At 41.4% G+C, this 19,891-nt stretch overlaps 1 protein-coding gene across 2 annotated transcripts in view; it reads right to left on the reverse strand.

The window, feature by feature from the left end:
- The window catches only part of Grin2a (glutamate ionotropic receptor NMDA type subunit 2A), a 379,678-nt gene that overhangs the window by 34,332 nt on the left and 325,455 nt on the right, over positions 1-19,891 (reverse strand). For both annotated transcript variants that reach the window (XM_004864874.4, XM_087202850.1), the window contains one exon: positions 5,688-5,875. In XM_004864874.4, the coding sequence (XP_004864931.1) occupies positions 5,688-5,875 (188 nt within the window). The remainder of the gene's footprint in view (positions 1-5,687; positions 5,876-19,891) is intronic.

Raw genomic sequence — 19,891 nt, forward strand, 5'->3', positions numbered from 1 at the left:
AGAATCAATTGCAACAAGGTTCCTCATTAATGCACAGCAAAGCTTGTGGTCCCTTCCAATCCATTAACAATTCAGATGAATCTTTAAAACATTTGCTGGCCAAGTTGAAGTACAAAAGAGACAGAGGGAACCAAGTGTACCTATTCAGCTGGAATGATAATGTGCTATCTTTCAAATATCTCATGTATGACATTGATATATGAGACTGAGATATTGAGATATATGAGATTATTATGTTCACATATGATATAACTGGGGTCACTAACTAGTGTTAAAACTGAGAGAGTTCCAGGAAAATTGGTTGAGGAGGTCACCCTATTAATAGACTATTATTATGAGATATGTGTCATATTTTAAATATTTCACAAATATGTTAAATCTACATAAATAGATAAGTGCAATGGAATATATGATATAAATAATTTCTAAAATATATAAATACTATGCTAATATAATAATTCATTTAGTCTCATTTATGCAATGAACTCAGAATAGATACCAGGGACAAGTAATACGTTTCTGAGTTTAAAACTAAACACAGAGCCATGAAAACTGAGCCAAGTACAAAGATAAAGAGAGGAAGATTAAATGCTTTTCAATGCTAAAAAAAAACATAGTACCAATACCTAACACAACCTGGGTCAACTGCAACCAGCATGGTTTAATGGAAAGGTGATCAGCATTAGAATTAGATGAACTTGGTTCGATTTTTCCATCAATACAAATCTATGCAGGGTGTTGGCCATAGTCCAACAACATCACCTATGAGCTTGTCAGAAATGCAAAACCCTGAGTACCACTCCAGACTTAGAGAAATAAAATCTTTGCTTTAAACAAGATCCCCCCAGATGGGCAATTTGAACCATGCTACTATGCCTCACCTAATTGAACTCAGCCTCATTTTCCTACTCTGCAAAACGGAGATAGTAAGGGCTACTCCATGATGTTACATGAAAAGTTACTCGGGTGTCATATTTGATATACTTGGCATAGCAAATATGCCCAGAATATGGTACTAGATCATGGAGTGGAGGCTCAAAAATAATTTTCTTTTTTTTTCTTAGCACAACTTGCCTCTGAATAACATAATTAAATGGTCTCATTCCCTCAGCGTCTTTTTGCTGGCTCCTATACACATGAGGGGTTTTGACTTCCATGATATACCTTCTATCTCTAAATTTCAAAACCATATAAGACATTTACACTTTCAGTTTCTCACACCACAGATAGTATTCGGTATTTGAAGAATATGTTCAAATGGGAAGGGGCTGGAGGGAAGGGGGAAGGGGAAAGGAAGAAAGGGAAAAGAAAAAAGCAAGAAAAAAAGCTAAAATGGAAAGAAAGCTTTTTGTAAATAAGGAGATAAGAAGGGTTGAAGGGAGGGGAATGGGAAAAAATAAGAATCAAGATATATCATGTATGAGTACAAATTCTATATGATGAATGTGCTCGTTATGTATATCTAAATTGTGCCAATAAACCTAATTAATAAAAAAATTTAAAAATTCACAAAACCCTAGATAGAGGAGATAGAGGAGACCTAAGAGATCCTTGTTCACCACCACTTTGAAGCCAGAAACAAGTCTTTAAGTTGCAGACTGACACAGTCTTTGTGTTCTCACTTGTGACACGTCTTAGGCGTCAGGAAGCCATCCAGTACCAATAAAGATTTACCAGCTGCTGAATGAGCAAACCACTGGGGCTTCCATTAGTGCTGGTCCATGCTATTCTTTGTCTAAATATCACTACATGTTTTCTTTATGACTCATTCTGCCCATTCATTTCTCTTTAAAATACATTTGTATGTCTTGTATATCTGTGACCACCCTCTTAACTACCCAAGAAACCTGAGTAAAGAGGTATATGAATTCATAAATATGAATAATTTCAAATATATTTCTATTTTAAGGTTTGCTACTTTAAGTTTGTGCACCATCAACTAGCTGTACTGTAAGCCCTTTGAAGGAAAGAAGAAAAAACTGTGACAACCTTTTCTTGAAACATTATTGCATAGAAAGGTGTCTGTTTCCAAAAAAAAAAAAAAAAAAAAAGATATTGGACATTAGTGCTAATCAATGCTGAAAAGTACCTGTGATAACTGTTTCCAGACTACTGAGAACCAAAGATCCCATGATGTACTTCACCATTTCAGAAAGGACACAAGCAGACAGGAAGAGGGAGGTAAGGTCATTTTGGGGTTCTGTGTATCCCTCAAAGCAGATCAGTAGCCCTTCCTCCTAGGGAAATGCCTGGCAGCCTTCATGTAGGAGGTCCCTCCAATAACCAAATAGTCCACTCAAAGGTTATATTTACACAGCTCATTAGGAAAATTTTTTTATACTTTTGACACTCATTAGACTTGTAATCGTCCACTGAAACTACTCTATAACAAGAGATAAACACTCCATTCTAAAGGATGCATAATAATTAGGTACTGCTTGGCACTGTGCTCTTTACAGGTCTAATTTTAGAGCATAATTAATCCTGCTGAAGCTGCATAAGATAAGTGAAATATTTATGCAGCTGTGTTAATTCATGTATTTACTCCTAGAGAGACATTCAGAATTGGACATGGCTTTCCGGGAAGATTATCTTAAGACGCCCCCTGGAGCAACGTTATTTTCTCTCCTATGTCTTTGCTTCCAGATGGCCTCTAAAGATGAAGCTGAAAAAAGACACATTTCCCAACTCTGACAGTATGACCTGGAAAGCAGTAAGCCAGGATGTAAAATACCTAGAAGAACCTAGACACTCTGTAAGTAAGCATCAGTAGGATGCTTCAAAGACATTTTGTTTTCAGCACCATGAAAGCTGTTTCCATGATAACTTGACTATATTTTTGCGCTGAATACAAAAGTTTTGGACAGATATTAATGGTGTTGATGGGAGGGATACAGGATGGTGGTGAGGAGGAGGAAGATGTTGGTTATGATGGAGGTGACAGCAATGATGATGGTGATAATGATGAGGATCATGCAGCTGATGATTATGACAGTAACGACGAATCATGAAAATACTGCTGCTGGAGAAGATTATGGCAAGAGTGATGCTGAAGGCGATTGCTGGCATTTATTGAACCATTCCCATGTTGTAGGTGTTGTGCTGCACTAAAGGATTTACATGTATTTTCCCATTTCATCCTCACACCAACCTTATTAGATAAATGTGTCTGAACCCATTCACAGATGAGTACACTGAGGCTAAGGAAGATCACCTTTTTCCCAGAAGTATTTGTAAACAGGACAAATGCAGATTTGGTTCAGATATGTACCAAATTACTTCTTCCTAAAAACGTTATGAATTTCTAGTATCTAAGTAGTCAATTGGGGTAGATATCTTAGAAAAACAAATGAAAGAGGGGTTTTGCCTAATTGACCCCTTTCCAGAATACGATCCATTAAGTAAAGACATTTTCATGTAACAGTGAGGGGATTTATAAGAGCCCTGAGCTTTAGTTTTCTCCTCTGTAAAATAGGAATGACAATGTTTAACTTCATAAGCTTGTTATGAAGATTGAATTAAAGAACACTTGTAATGTGCCAAGTGTGACAATTGATGTCCCCTATTCCCTAAATATGTTAGCTGTTTTAATAGATGTTGCAAGAGAAACAAGAAAGATGGATAGGGCTAGAGTTAGGATTCAGTCTTTTGACAGACAGCTGTCACATTTAAAAGTTTCCAGTCAAATTAAATACATCCTAACACCAACCATTTATCCATACGCATATTTACCTGTATGCTCAGAGTTCTGTGATATTTACTGCTGGAGATCAGACTGCTGTATGCGGAATAGTTCACTGCATATAAAGATGCTCAGGCAACCACAGCAGTAGATGGAACAATTGGCTTTAGATTGTCAGTGTTCAGTCACCCGCCAAAACTCCATGTCTCTACCCATCAAAGAGTACATTTCCAATCTGCTGATTTGGGGCTTGGCCATCAGACTTGCTTTGGTTGGGAGGATGTTAGCAGACAATAATATAATGAAGCAGAGTCTTGAAGTGTGCACAGGCTCATAAGATGTCTTTTCTGTTCTTCCAGCAGAGGCAAGAGCTTACCAGGTAACCACTGGCTGGTCAGCCTGGCACCCAGGACAAATAGGCATGGGGCAGAGGTCACACTATTGGCACATTGCCTTGCAGGCTGAGAGCTCCCAAATCCACTCCAGCTTGAGGTAGGGCTCCCATGAGGAAACTAAATATTTATTGTCATATCCCTCTAAGATTTAACAGCCATCACTGATCAACACAACTACCAATCACCATTACCAGTACAGAACATGACCAGAGATCTAAGGAAAGCACAAATACCCTGTAGGGGATCCTGAGAATCCGATACTTATTTAAGAATTGAATATAAAACACATTTAGAATGCTTGATGATAGTATGAGAATCCAGGGTTTAATTCTGGGTGTAGTCAGAGGAGAAAAAGAAGTCAGAAATTCTACACTCCATTCAAATTCACACCAACCCTATTCAGTGACCTGTGCCCATACTTTATTCAGGTCTGGTGGTTGCTATATTTTTCTCTTTCAACTCTAGACAAGCATAGCATATGCTGTAGTCATCACTGAATATAGCCTCTGGAATGGGACTTGTGCCCCTTGCCTTGAGCTTGCATATTCTCTTCTCACTGAGCAAATTTCTGATACCAATCTGCTCTCTAGGTTGATTTTGCTTCTCTTATCCCAGTGTAGCAATTCAAGAAGAAACCATGACTCACATGGTTGGACTCTAAAAGCCATGTCAGGGATCCCTGGGCTGTGGTGAGATCCCCAGCTATGAAACAGAGAAGGAAAGAAGGAAATTCTACAGCCAGTCATCCCATTGGGCTCTACAGATCCGCACAGGCCTTAGTCCCCTGTAAACCTTGTGAAGGTGGGGATTGTATGTTTTGCATGTCAGGGATGGGCTGTAGTAAAAACCTATAGAATTTCTGCCCACTATCCCTTTTCTAGAGATTTCCCTGCCTTTGTTCCTCCATAGGATGACAAAAAGGAACATAACATGATTCCACCCCTTTGTCAGATCTGATGGGTTCAGAGAAAAGTATTTGACTCAAAACTGATGAGGAATTCTGTGTAACTTGAAGTTTAGAATTTAGAGAATAGAGATGGGAATTTAGGCAGCCTACTTACGTAATACTCCAGAGCAAAATTTCTCAATGCCATACTACTGACATTTAGCATCACATAATTCTATTTTGAGATGTATGGGGGTGGCCTGGGCATTGTAAGATGTTTGCCAACAGCCTTCATGCCAAGCCTCTATTCACTAGATGCTAGTAGCTAACACCTTCCTTGTTGTGACCACTGACAATGTCTCCAGACATTGTCAAATGTTCTCAGAGAGGCAAAATTGCCCCTCTTTCACTGAGAACCACCTCTACAGAGAAAGGACCTCTGGATTCCCAGATTTGAGGTACAAGGACTGCCATGGGTCTTGTTTTGTTCTAAACCTATTTGTTCAACCCTCTTAAATTCACTGAGAGAAATGTTTTTGTATCCTTAAAATAATTTTCTTTTTTAAAAAATTGGCTATCTAGAATTGGATTCCATTTTAAGCAACCTAAGGAAGCATGCATCACATGATAGGCACTTAACTTGTGGCACAGTGGGTACATCTTGGAAAACCATGTGAGGATCTCAAGTCTCCTCAAAGTAGGGGGTATCCCGAGGAGGTCTTACCATCACCCACAAACTGGAGCAGAGCCAGGTCAATCTGCCTCTTCCAGGGTGATCCCTTCTGGAGGGCGATTCCATAGCCAGTGGTGGCAAAGATGTACCCACTCCCAATGGTCACCAGCTTGCAGCCTTCATCCCTCCCAGCCTTGTAGTTCAAGACTGCTGCATCATAGATGAAGGCATCCAACTTCCTGAAACAACAAAAAACCCGGAGTCATGGGGATGGCCTGGTACCAGCTCAAGGCCCCATTTCAGAGGTCTGATCTAGCATCACACACGCTGGAGATGATGATTCATGGCTTCTCCATCCTCGTCATAAAGGGATCTATTTTAAATGAAGAGATAAAAGCCAAAACCTTTTCTCTCCAACTTATAAGAGACAGCTAAATAAAGACACGAAGAATCCATGTACCCAAGTGAGTAAATAGACAGGTTTTCTGGTTTGCTAAGTGTTTGTCCTTAACACCTCCCAGCAGTGGGGAATGGTAACTTCTTTACAAAGATTTGAAGCAGAGCGCCATAAACTACAGAGCCAGTGTGCAGAAAGGAGACAGGAGCTAAATAGCAATGGTGTCTTTTCCTCCCAAAAGAAACACCTTGACTATTGGTTTATATTTTTTAAATTATTACATAATAAATTTTAAAAACACAAATTATATAGAAAAGTATTAAGAATATAAGTAAAATTTAAATTCTATAACTGATTATAAAATTCTATAATCCATAATTCTGTAACTCAGAGACTATCGTAACATATGTATGAGCAGACTCTCAAGGTCTTTGTGTGTGTGCGCTCACACATACACACACGCAGAGGGGTTGGCAAACTTTTAATGTAAAGAACATAGATTTAGGTTTTACTGGCCACACAATCCTGGTTGCAGTCACTCAACTCTGCTGTTGTAGGGTGTCATGGGCTGAAATATCTCTCCCTCAAAAAAAACGGGGGTAAAAAAATCATATGTTGAAGTCCTCATACCCATATATTGGATGTGGCCTTATTTGGAGAGAGAGATGTTACAGATGTAACTAGTTAAGATATGATCACACAGGAGTACGGTGGGCCCCTAATTCAATATGTCTGGTGTTCTTCAAGAGAAAAAAAGGAAATAAGTCACTGGGCAACTTAATGACTTAAAAAAAACCCTGTGTTAAAAATGTTTAAAGGGCTGTGATACAGCTTAGTGCAAAGGCTTTGGGTTCAATCCTCAGTATTGCAAAAAGGAAAACAAGGAGGGGGCAGCTAAATCACCACACAGGGACAGCATCACATGAAGACTGGCCTCATGCTGCCACAGCCCAGGGACCAGCAGAAGCCAGGAGAGGGGCCTGCAGCAAATCCTTCCCATGACCTGCAGAGACAGCATGGGAACACCTCCATCTCAGATTTCCAGCCTCCTAATCGTGAGACCGGAAATTTCTGTGGCTTAAGCCACTCGGGTTGTGTTACTTTTTCAGGGCAGACCAAGCAAACTAATACACAGCACCAAAGCAATAGATAATACATAAGCAAATGAGCTCCATTGTGTTTCATTACGATGTATTTACAAAAACAGATTGATCCCAAAACAGATTTATATCATTCCAATTATTTCACAAATTACTTTCTTTTCTCATTTCACACCAAGTAAATGCATTTCCATGTCAATAAACACACACTTCTTTTCTTTTTGATATATTTATTTTTATTGAGGTAAAACCCATATGCAATAAAAGAACTCAAAATTTTGCCTATGTACACACTTTGAAATCACCATGCAGTTCAAAATTGGGAGCACTGTCATCCTTCCAGAAGTTCTTTATCCCCCAGGAAACACGCTCAGCATTTCCTAAAAGACAAGTAGAGTGCAATCTTAACAATGACCCGGCTGGGTCCAGTCACTACTCAGAACCCTAAAGATGAGAATGTACTGTCTTAGTCACTCTCTTTGTTGCTGAGATACAATACCCAGCACCCACAATTTAAAGGAACAGAGGTTTATTTGGGTTCGTGGTTTAGTCCATGGCAGGTTGGCTCCAATGTAGAACAGCATGGCAGAGGGGCACAGTGGAGGAAAAGCTGTTCTGTCCCAGGAAGGAGTGAGAGAAGTGAGGACTGGGAAAGATACAGGTTTCCAGGTTGACTCGCCCAGTGGCCTGGCTCCTCCAACCTGACCGTATGTCCTATCTGCAATCAGCCACACCCCCACCACAGTTCAATCACCTCCTGAAAGCCCTGCCTATGAGCACATGAGGCCTCTGGGGGACATTCCTGATCAACACGTGCATATTGTTTCTAAATTTTAAACTTATTTAAGGAGGCTGAAATAATCACCCTTTAATACAGAGACGGATGTCTCAAACTCCTCAAATAGGTAGGAAAACCAAGTCAGAGATTACTCAACTTCCTGACATATTCTAAACTTTATCGCCTTTCTTTAACAAGGAAACATAAAACAGCGAGCCAAAGAAAAATGAAAGTGGCTGGGAGAGTATGTGCAATGCTGCATTCTTTTAGAGACAGCTGCTGAAGGGCTCCCTGTGGAAACAAAACAATTTGGAAGGTTTATAGATGTATTCTTCATTTTCATTTTTTTGTTTGTTTTTGTTTTTGTTTTTGGAATGATTAGAAGTGGGACAAAACTATAGGACTTGTGTTTCCCATAGAAAGACTTTAAAGTTTTTACCCCAAGGTTGGAAGATCAGAGATTTGGTATTAGGCTCCGAGAGCCTTCTAAAGGAATCAGATCATCCAAGTAACAGAAGAGAGCTGGGCACTGTCAATGGTTAGGTGTAGGTGATGGTGTAATCTAAACCACTTCCTCATTTCCTATTGTTGGTTTCTCATCATGGTCCGGCTGAGGCAGGCTTGATTCTGTGAGCCAAGAGTCAGTTCCTAGTACTATCAATGGGGAAACTGAGACATCTGGATTACATAGGCATCCTGAGGACTTAAGTCACAGATGGCATTTGCCTTCTTGATGGAGCCTAGGCACCTGCAACATAAATACTTCATATATTAAAGTTGTCATAGAGATGCTGAGAATCTTGGTTTTATGAAGACTTTCTAAGTCTCAGCAACCTCTCTTCTCACAGTTCCTCAAAAAGGAAGCATAAACACACACACATAGAATAGGTTTTCATGGAGCCATCAAAAGTTAATGCCATCTGTTGGTATTCATGGGATGAAGCCCTTCCCATCTTGCTAATCCAGCCTACACCAATGCACTGCAGTGATGGAAATCAAAAGAAATACCTGGCAACCATACAAAAGTTGTCCAACAGCAGTGTATATTGGTATTTTTAGGGACAGGCACAGATTTCTGTAAATTAGTACCATATTTCATGAAAAATCTGCTGAGCAATAAACAGCCAGATGAGCAGAAAGAGAAAGTGAGAAAAGTTTGCAAAAATATGATACTGTCAACTAAAGGCAGGATGATTCTTTGCCAGACATGGTTGATTCTAAATAGCTACCTGGGGTGGACTGAGAGACACAGGCTCGGGGCTGTGGCCATGGAGAGCCACAGATGGACCTGCCTTTCCTGGCTGGACTCTCCATGGTCTGTGGCCACATAAGAATGGATATAGGGCCGGGGATTTAGCTCAGTGGTTCTGTCGTTTGCCTCGCAAGCGAAAGGATCCGAGTTTGATCCCCGGTACCAAAAAAACCCCCCAAAATTAGAATGGCTATAATGTTAACACATGAAACTGCAGGACTGGGTTTCTCTCTGGTCAGTGATCAGAGAGCTGGGACCTAGACATAATCCCATAGATACTTCTGTTTTTGAAGGCATCCTGGGGTCTTACTGCCTGCTCTGATACAAATGGCCATTGTTTCCAAGGTGCGTTATAAAACATTACATGGCATTTTGCATACATCATCCCATGGGGCCTCACAACTGCCCAGCAGGGAGGTATCATAAATATTGTGCTTGTTTCCCTATTTCTTCTATGACCAGACAAGGTTTTGAAAGGGTAAGGGAGTCTGGGATTCATCAGTGATATGCCCTAACTCTGCAATACAAACCCTCCATTGTCTGCTGAAACTTTCTTTGCTGATGAAAACACTCTATATCAACACTCTCCCAACAGGGTAGGGAGCCTTTAAAATGCAGTTAATGCAACTGGGGAGCTGCATTCTTTATTTGATTGAATGCTAATGGACATGGTTACATGTGGCTGGGGGCTATTGCAGTGGACACCACAGCCAGACATGCCGTGGTGGGCAAGGCAAAGGCTGAGGGAACAGGACTCTGGTTCCCTTCCTTCCTCTGGATCAAAAGGTTTACTTTTGATTTCTATTGAGAATTAGTGTTCCTGTTTGTCAGAAAGAGACTTTGAAATCTTTTAGTGCACTAGAAAAAGAGCTTTTGTAAGTCAGGGACAAGGCACCTGTATTTTCTGTTTGTAAAATGGAGCTGACACTGTCTACCCTCAGAGGGCTTTGGGAATGAGGCCATGTCATATAAGTAAAGTGTATGTGCAGTGGTTGCACGTAACAAATGCTCAAAACACACAAAGGCACTCAATTGAATGCAGAGTTTATGGCAAAGGGGTTTGCAAATTTTTTATGTCCTGCATCATAAATCCAGGCCTGAACACTTAACATGCTTTATTTCATTCTATTTATTCCCTGTCAGTGTGCAGGGATGGGTTACTCTCCCACCGTCTGCTCTTCTGATTGTCTGATGAAGAAATCGATGCAGCAAACATCAAAATGAGTCAACATTTGCCCCCAGACTCTAAGGGTTAAAAACAGCATTTAGGCCCACGCAGGCTGACGCAAAGAGTCATACACATGGCCACTATGACCAAATCTGGTTATTCATGAGACTTGTGGGGTAAATGGAGGCAGCTCTGTGCACTATTTAGGAAATTTAGGTTGGGAATAATAGCTGTAAATCAAGCCACATGTTATGAAAGAAAAGGCCCGAGTGAGACCAGAGCAACCAGTATTTAAAGAGATGTGGTGGGTTGTTCCGTTTCTGTTCCTAATGGATATAGTGCCTGGAGCTAGCTATCTCCATAGAAAACTTCCTTTGTCCCCCATACCTCCTCTCCCACCTTTTTGGGAGATCTTTCGGTATTAATGACCACAGCTTCATGCTGAAAGCAGAGGACGAGAAGAAGAAGAAGCAAAGGCCAACTGAACTGAAGCTCAATTTGGACCAAAGGCATTTGGACAATTTGAGCTGTGACTGCCAAAGGCAGAGTGGTAGATTGGGCTGCAGTTGGGTAATTGGCAGTGCTGGGCTTGGGAAAATGGAGACAAAGGCCGGCACTGGAGGGATCAGCCCTGCAGAGCTAAGCACGGGTGAAGCCAAGGGTTCACAGGGAGGCGCTCCAGTCACTCTTCTCTAACAGACATTTCCGTCTCTGCTTTTTCAAGAGGAAGTCATCATTTCCTCCCCAACCAGGCTAAATGCTTCGCCTGCTGGGGAGGGAGAGGTTCCAAGGTCAGGATCTGCCTGTGATGGAGAAACATCCCTTGCCCAGCTCACTGAGATAATACTGCCTCTGCTTCTGCTCCCTACAGAAGGGAGGTTCCTCTTCCTCAGCCTCTGTGACAGATAAAATGATGCCTCTGCTTCCTAACAGGAGGACCAGGACAGGCCTGGAGCCCAAGATACCCTACAGCCTGGCCAGTCATTCCAGAGGCCATGTGGGTGCTGTCACAATCCCTGGAACCAGCAGTCCTTAAGGAACACATATGCGTAGAAATGGCAGTAATTTAGAACAAGAGGGGCAAATAAGACCCCATCTCTGTGAATCTGCAAAGGAGTAGAGTATGGTGGGATGTCACATGAGTCGCACACACTTGAGCTTGCCGGTTTCCTGCTGGAGCTTCTGACAGCTCTGAAGAGCTGTAAGAGCTTGTACAGTATGCATATCTGACCTCGTTACTTCAGTCAGTCTGTCTTTCTCATCTCTGTGCAATGCCCTTGAAAGTCCACTCCTAGCCCCCAATTTTACCTGCTGGCAAACCTGGTTCCCAGTACCCAAGATAAGGTCAGCCACCATTGTCAAACCATAGCCCTTTCAGGGACAGGGACTTAGATTGTCAAGTGGCCTGACATTTCCTAATCAAAAGTTTCCGGTTTTAGCTCATCATCTCCTTATGCATGTTTTCAGATGCTCTCTGGGGGTCTCACCACATTTAAAGGCTAATTATATAGTTAAAGTTAATTATTCATTCATTAACATTCAAGAAGCCTTTAACAAGACATTGACTTGTTCTGATGAATTAATGCAAACAGTGCACGTGTGTGTGTGTGTGTGTGTGTGTGTGTGTGTGTGTGTTGGAGGTCTAGTTTCAAGTGTTCCTGAAAATGAAACATCTCTTTGATGATAACTGAATGTATTTTTTCTAGGTCATGTCAAAGCCTTGTTCGGAAGAGCCATAGACCCACACATTAGGCCAGTCTGCATATTCAGGCAGCTGTAGAATGGTGTGCTGGATTCAGATCCATCTTTGCCAGCTCTGGGAAGGAGGCCCAGTCACAGGTCCTCTCTGCGCTTCAGTTTTCTCATCTGTAAGATGAGGACATAGTAACTCTCCCACAAGGCTGGCTGACACAAAGATTAAAATGGAAGTAAAGGTGTTTTGGGATTGCAGATCCTGGTGACACTGGGGATAGTTAGACAGCAATTATATCAATGTGCAGAGAAGCGATTATGATGGGTCATCAGCAGGAACCCAGACCCAGGGCCATGGGTGGCACAAGGACATGCAGAGTGCCCCAGGGGGTGTCACTGAGGCATGACCACCATTGAAAGTTTCTGCTTGGGAAGGAGACTCTCAACCTGCAGAGGCTGCACTGCCATCAGCACAAGGTGGCCTAGAGTGGCTTTGGAAAAGCAGCCTAGAATCCCTTTGACTGAGTTTGTCGGTGCAAACTTTAAAGTCAGAATTATACTGACATTGATTAATTTTCACTAAGGAAGCATTTCCATAGCAAACTCCATTAAGCTAATTTAATTCCTAGATCAGAGTCTTGCACAGCAGTTAAATTGTTTCCAATTTTTTGGAAGCTATTTTCATTGGAATCAATTCTTTTCATGTTTGAATTCTATAAAGATTTGATTCATTGATCAGCATTTGGAGCAAAACAAATTTTACTAATTTATAACTAAGTTATACCTTCTGCCATTTTGAGTTTTCTTTTCAGTTATTATTTCCACCAAGTCCAATTCTCCTGGGTGAAAATTGTGCAGCTATACAAAATTAACCAAGAGGATTCAAGTCCTCTATGGATATTTTAGTCAATAACAAATTTCACCCTGTGTGCTTTTAGCTGTTGCCAGTTTAATTTGTGTTGATTATTTCTACCAGTAATATTCCCTGTGAATGGGGCAAAAAGAACCGATGGTTAATATTTATTTTTTAACTGAAAATTCTGAGCCATTTTGTAAGACAGAGACAAGGAGAGGCAGAGAAGTAGGGAGGATATGAAGGAAGAAGAAAAAGTGGGAGGAACATTAAAAACAGACACCAAATGAAATAGGAAGCCAAGGAGAAGAGAAGACATAGGAGAAAAGAAGAGGGAAGAGAAAAAAAAGAAAGGAGACAGGAGTGAGTATAGGCATAGAGAAGGAGAGGATAAAAAGAGGAATGTGATGTTTCAGGAAGAGACTTAGAGAAGCAACAAGAGGCAGTAGTAGGGGAAGGAGAGAAAGAACAAGAGCAAACACAGGAGATGGAGTGGACATACTTTGCACCGCATCTGCTAACCTCAAAAGCAGAAAGGATTGAAATTATACAGCAGATCTCTGCTTTGTTTCTGTTAAATATAACATTGGCCCCCACAGTGGTTTAGATATAAAATGTCCCCCCAAAGTCTCATGTATTCAGAGGTGAGGTTTTCAGAAGCTGATTGGCTCTTGGGGTGCTGTACTTATTGGTAGATCAGTTCTATGGCTGTCCCATGAGTTCATAGCTGAATGTGTTGTAAGGAGGTGGAGCCTATGGGATGACCTAGAAGGGTGTATTCTTGGCCCAAGCTCCTGTCTGTCTCTGCTTCCTGGATGCCGTGTGGTGAGCAGTTTTCCTTTGCCATGGTGCTCTGCCGTACCATTTCTGCCTTGGAGCCAGCCAACTATAGGCTAAATCATGAATCAAAATACACCTTTCCTCCTAAGCTTCTGCTATCAGGTATTACGTCCCTGAGATGGGAAAGCTGACTAATACAGATGCGAATTGACTATGCCCAAAGAGTACTGAGATTATGTAAACCAGCCCTTCATTTTTCTGAGGAGGAAACAGACCCAGGAATTTCTGCCCAAGGTGTCCCAAGGACACTCAGTGATTCCAGACCAGTCTACCACCCAGCAAAGCAATGTGCCTCCAGGGAACCACTGTAAGATTCCCAAATGTGAGGTCAGTGGAACTGGCTTGGCCACATCCTATAGGGAGATGAGCAGGTCTGTAAACCTCAAGAAGCCTTGATTTCCCCATCTGACTGGATGGAAAACAAGATCTCTCTTGCGTGTTTATGTGTTGGTGGGATGAAGTAACAGCTATAAATTTGCCGATGAACAACAGAACAGAATGCAAATGTTTATTCTTCCTTCGCACCACCACTCATGTTCTGACACAAGGAAAGTATCCACTGCTTCTGGAATGTAAGCTTGTATACAGTTCCTTGGACTATAGTTCTCCAGGGATGAGATCATAGTGAACCATTTTGCTGCAAATTCCATGCATAGCATTATCATAAAGAACACTCAAAAACATTTTCTTTGTTCTCAATTTTCTTGAATGTTTATTACCTGCCAGATACTGTGCTCTTTGCCTAACTATCTCATTTATTTATTTGGTTGTTTTGTGGTTTCCTTGAGACAGAATATTGCTATGCAGTTCATGCTGGCCTTGAACTCATTACACAGCCCAGGCTGGTCTCACACTTGTGGTGATCCTCATGCCTCATTCTCCTGAGTGCTAGGATTACAGGTGTGTACTACCTCACTGGACTTGAATATCTCATTTAAGTTTTACAAGCTGGGTGTGGTGGCACATACTTGTAATCCCAGAACTTGGGAGGCCGAGGCAATAAGATCACCACAAGTTCAAGGTGAGCCTGGGCTACATAGTTAGAAAGAAAAAAATCTGTAACACACTCCAAAGAAGAGGAGCCATAATTAGCGACATTTTATAAATGGAAACACTGCAGTCTGAGAGGCTGTCCAAGGTTCCATAGCTGTGCATTAGTGCTGAGAGAATTTGAATACTTGATACTAAGTTTTGAACACTGCCTCTTACTAATGGTAGTGAGATGGTCTGAAGAATGTATCATGGACCATATCGAAGACAGGGAATCTCCAGAGCCAGAAAACATAAAAGTTGAGGAGAGAATGAGAAGAGAATCAGTATTTGCCAAACCCCTAATTTTGGTCAAAGCCATACTATGTGGCAGATACAGTGCCAGGAATCTCCGTACTCATATAATTCTCAAGGGGAATTCCAGGAGGCGGGATTTCACAGATGTGAGAAACAGACTCAGAGATGTTATTTAATTTACCAAAAGCCACACAGCTGGTAAGTACCAGAGCCAAGGTATGAAACTAGATATTGCTTACTCCAAACCACACATTGTCTACCAACAGACCACTCAGCAAACAGAGAAATGAACAAATCAATCAACTGATTAGATAAGTCTACATTTTTCAAGAAAATATAAATATTTTGATCTACAATTTTTTTTCTTGTTCTTATTCTCAGACCATTTCCTGATGAGTACAGAAGATACTTTAAATGGTCATTGACGAATCGCCCTCCTCTGACCAAAGCACCCACCAAGAGGGAAATGCTTGAGTCAACTACGATTGCACACAACCATGAAGTCCTTTGTAGCAGCCTAAGAATGAAGGCAAAAGACACCTGCAGATATGGAAAACTCTTCAGAGCATATTATTAATTGAACACCAAACCTTGACGTACTGCATATAATTTGATAACTTCTCAACAGAATGAAATTTATGATCGTGGGTGGACATATAAATAGATGCAAGTGCACGTAAGAAAGGTCTAGGAGAAATGGGATGTACATCAGATAATGCTTTCCCGGTCAGGGGTGGTTCGTCACTGGAACATGGTCAAAAAGATGCTGACTAATCTACAGTTTTCAGTTTTTACAGTGAGAATCATTTTATGGTTCAGGGCAGAGATTCTAAGACTAGTTCAAGTACCCGCTCTGAAGTCACTGGCACTGTGCCTGGGCAAATGACCTCACCTGTCTGCCCGACAGTTTCACTGTCTCTACAGTGGTGACGCTGAATGCGTCAACCTCAGACTTCAGTCATGAAGATTCACTGAGGAATTATAGGCAAAAGTGCTTGCAATAGCTCCTGCTATGAAGCGAGGGCTACCTGGACAACCAGAATGAGAGGCAAGGTATGGAGAGGCAAGAAATCAGGCAAGAAAATACTCACCCCGAGGCAGGGATTCGTGTGCAAGAATCCATACTGTGCCCCTGTGCTTTGTAACACCAGTCCCCGGCTGCACACACGTAGCTGGAGCACTGAGGACAGTGGGCTTTCCTCTGGGTACCCAGACACCTGAGACTCCTTCTCCTGGGAGTGCTGATGTCAGACACCTGCCAGGAGGTAGTGCTAGGAATGCCCCACAATAGCCTGGATGAATGTAGCGGGCTATATAGTGCACCCTTCAATTCATGTCCATCTGGAACCCCAGAGCATGCTCTCAAATGAAAAAAAATGAGTCTTTGAAGATATAATTAGTGAAGAATCTTGAGATAAAAGTATCTCAGTGGACCTTAAATCCAATGACTGTGTCCTTGTTGGAAGAGGAGATGAACAAGGGGAAGAAGGTCACAGAGAGATGGAGGCAGACTTAGAAAGAGGTGTCACAATCTAGGAAGGCCTGGAAGCCACCAGAAGCTGGGAAAGACCAAGAAGTGTTCTCTCCTACAGTCCTTGGAGGGAGCATGACCCCACTGACACCTTGATTTTGGACCTCTGGCCTCTAGAACTGTGAAAAAATACATTTCTGTGTTTGCAAGCCAGCCTGGTGCGATAGGTGTTTGTGGCGCTCCTAGGCCAGTGATGGTGGACCTCTTAGAGCTCTCAGTAACAAACAGCTGGCCGAGGCATGCATGCCATAGGTTCCTCACCACTGCCCTAGGCCATCACTGTAGTGGGGAAATCTGAGGGGGCAGCACCTAAGTTCTCGTGACCTCTCCACCTGCATTTCTCTGGAAGAATGGGTCGGGCTTGACAGAGGAGAGGCCCCTGTCTGAAGCTGGCCCGACACACTCACCAGGGGTGTAGACAGTACCTCTCAATCTGTGCCTCATGCCTTCTGCATCTTGAGCTAGCATGGTGCACAGGAGCCTCTGTCCTCCCCGTGGCTGCTGCTTAAGACAAAGGTAAAAGCACATCCGAAACTGATACTTGGATGCTATGAACATTTCAGCACCTGGGTCAGTGGAACCCTGTTTAGAATTTTAACTGTGAGGAGAAAGGAAGTATGGAACAAAGATGTGCCAGATCTAAGCTGTGCCGGGCAAGAGCTTCAGTTTCCCTGCTCTCATCTTATTACCTGGCAGCAAACAGGTTCAGCCCTGCTCAAAATCCCCTCTTTCTCAGGACAAGCTGAGGGTTAGCACAGAACAGCTGGGTCTGTATCTGCATGGTGGCTCTCCTCTCACAGCAGTCAAGCTTTGGGCCAGCTAAGCTGGCTTCCCCTGACCCCCACTTCCTCCTCTCTACGAAGGAGAGGACGCAGGATGAAATGGGGATGAAATGAGAGCACAGAGCTCAAGTTCTGATGTGAGTCCTGTAATCAATAGCAGGAGGAGCATTCTAAGAATGTGGGATCTGCCAGGGGGCCCTGCTTCCTCGTCATTCTCCCCAGGAGGAACTTTCTAAACATGTGAGATCTGTAGCTCTATTCTCAATATATGGGACACTTCTCCTCCACCTCCTGTGTATCTATTTCTTTTTCTCATCTCAATAGCAGTAGAAATATTAAAGTTCCCATAGATGAAAGGGAGAGCTTAAAATTAAAATATGAACAAAATTCACATCAGGGTTTGTATAACAGCTTAACTGTGCAGTGTTATGGAATGGTCATATTCATTATTTTATTTAAGTTATGATTCAAAGCACAAGCCCTGGGATGTGATTGACTCCAGGCACCCTGTTTAATCTCTCAATGCCTATTTCCTGGATTACCGGTGGAAATGATGATACTCATGGTCTCTAAGGATAATTATGAGATAATGCAGCAAAGTATTCAGAACAGTACCTGCATGGAGGTAAACTCCAAATAAATGTGAATGTTACCTTGTAGTTCGGAAATGCCTCACTCCGTTTCCCAAACAGCTCAGGCAGCTTATAAAAGATGTAAGAAAATAAAGTATAGATTTAAAGTAATTTGAGTTAAATAAATTCAGAGGTGCAGTAGTATCTTCAGCTCTAGGGAAAGTCAGTAAACAGATTCAGGTCATACTTTCCTGAAGTTGCTAAAGGAGAATCACAAATTAGGTTCTGAATTATGTAGTAGCCCAAGCAGAAAGGAAACTACGAGTATTTACAAGAATTGTATTGCCCACAGATAACAGCATGCCTTAAACCAAAGAAAATGTTGCTGTCTGTGGTAAAGAAATCTGAGAGATGACATAAAATGACATTCTCAACAAAATGCCTTCCAAGATCAGTATTAGCAAGCTTCTGGAAAATACTTGTTTCTTGTAGTTATTGCTAGTTGAGCAAGGCATGATGAAAGTTAAGTTAATTAATATTTTTCTACCTCAATGGAATGTCACCTAGTCGTTAAGTGTGGAAACTATCTAACAGAATTAACCGAATTTAACTGAGAAAAGCAAAAGACAGATTTTCACATACACTGATTCAACCTATGTATAAACTATACAACATCCACAAAGACAAGAAGAAGCTGCAGGAAGAAATAAAGAATTATGCTTAGAATACATTTTTATTAGTGTAATACTTGTGTTGCTGAAAATTTGTTCAATGTAAAAGGATGTAAGGAAAAGGATAATCCCAATTACCCAGCAATATTTCCGTCAACATAATAACTCATTTCCTTCTAGCCTCCTTCCTTCCTCTTTGTGTCCTTCTCTCTCCTTTCCTGGGCTTACAGAATTTTGATCCCACTTTATTCAACTTCTTAACCGTGACTCTAATTTTTCTATGTTTAACACTTTTAATTAGTGGCCTTGGAAATCCTTTAGTATTATCTTAATAGAGTTACCAGGAAGTAATTCCAAGGACAAGAAATGAAAGATGCTTTTGCTTTCCTAAGTTTTTATTAAGGAAAAATATTTCCTAACTTTATGATGTGGTAGCAATTATTTTCAAGCTTTATTTGCAGTGTGGGGGTAGATCTCAGAAATCAGGTCATTGTCGATCTGATTTTCTCTGGAGATGACGCTATCCCCTTTAAAAGAGTTCTCCCAACCCTGATGTCTATGCCTGCTTTCGAACTCAGCAGCTGAAAATGAACCATCTGAGATTGATTCTGTTTGATTGATAAAACACAGCAAATAAATCGTGCTAGAAGGGCATCCTTGCCAGAACCTGCTCTGCATTGCAACTAACCTTCAAAGATGATTCTTCTATACTGCAAGTTTACTTTTGTCTTTGCAGTTGCAGTATAGTATGGCATCTCTATACTAGTTCCTTCTGAGGATAGAAAACAGGAAGCCATGATTTCCATCTCACGATATGATACATATGGCACACATGTATGTTGTATATAATATGCAATATATAATACATAAAACATATATGTAATGTATATTGTATAACATGTTTAGATATGTACTTAACAATATAATCTACATATGATAGATATGATGTATGTATAACTCCAGGTTCTAATTCTCTCCTGAACCCTAACCCTATATACCCTACTGTCTAGCTGGCATTTCCAAGTGGGAGGTAGGCCTGACTCCTGCATTTAATAATTCTACAATGTACTCATAGTTATTTAGCTAAATAGCTTGTTGAGTAATCAGTTAACCTTGTTGAGCTCCATGTTTTTCATGTCTTACAGGAGATAACAGCAGTACTCAGCCCATAGGACTAATATGAGTGGTAAGTGAGATTATGCAAATGATGCACTCAGGGCTGCAGCTCACAAATTGTAAGGTCTCGAGAAATGCAGAGGTGGTGTACGGTTATGAGAGTGTTAATCCGAAGGTTGCGCCAAAACCTAACCTCATGTTCCTCCATACCTCCTC

The sequence above is a fragment of the Heterocephalus glaber genome, unplaced genomic scaffold, assembly GCF_053883595.1.
Source record: "Heterocephalus glaber isolate CG9 unplaced genomic scaffold, H.glaber_assembly_v1.0 deba00001781, whole genome shotgun sequence".
Lineage (NCBI taxonomy): Eukaryota > Metazoa > Chordata > Mammalia > Rodentia > Bathyergidae > Heterocephalus > Heterocephalus glaber.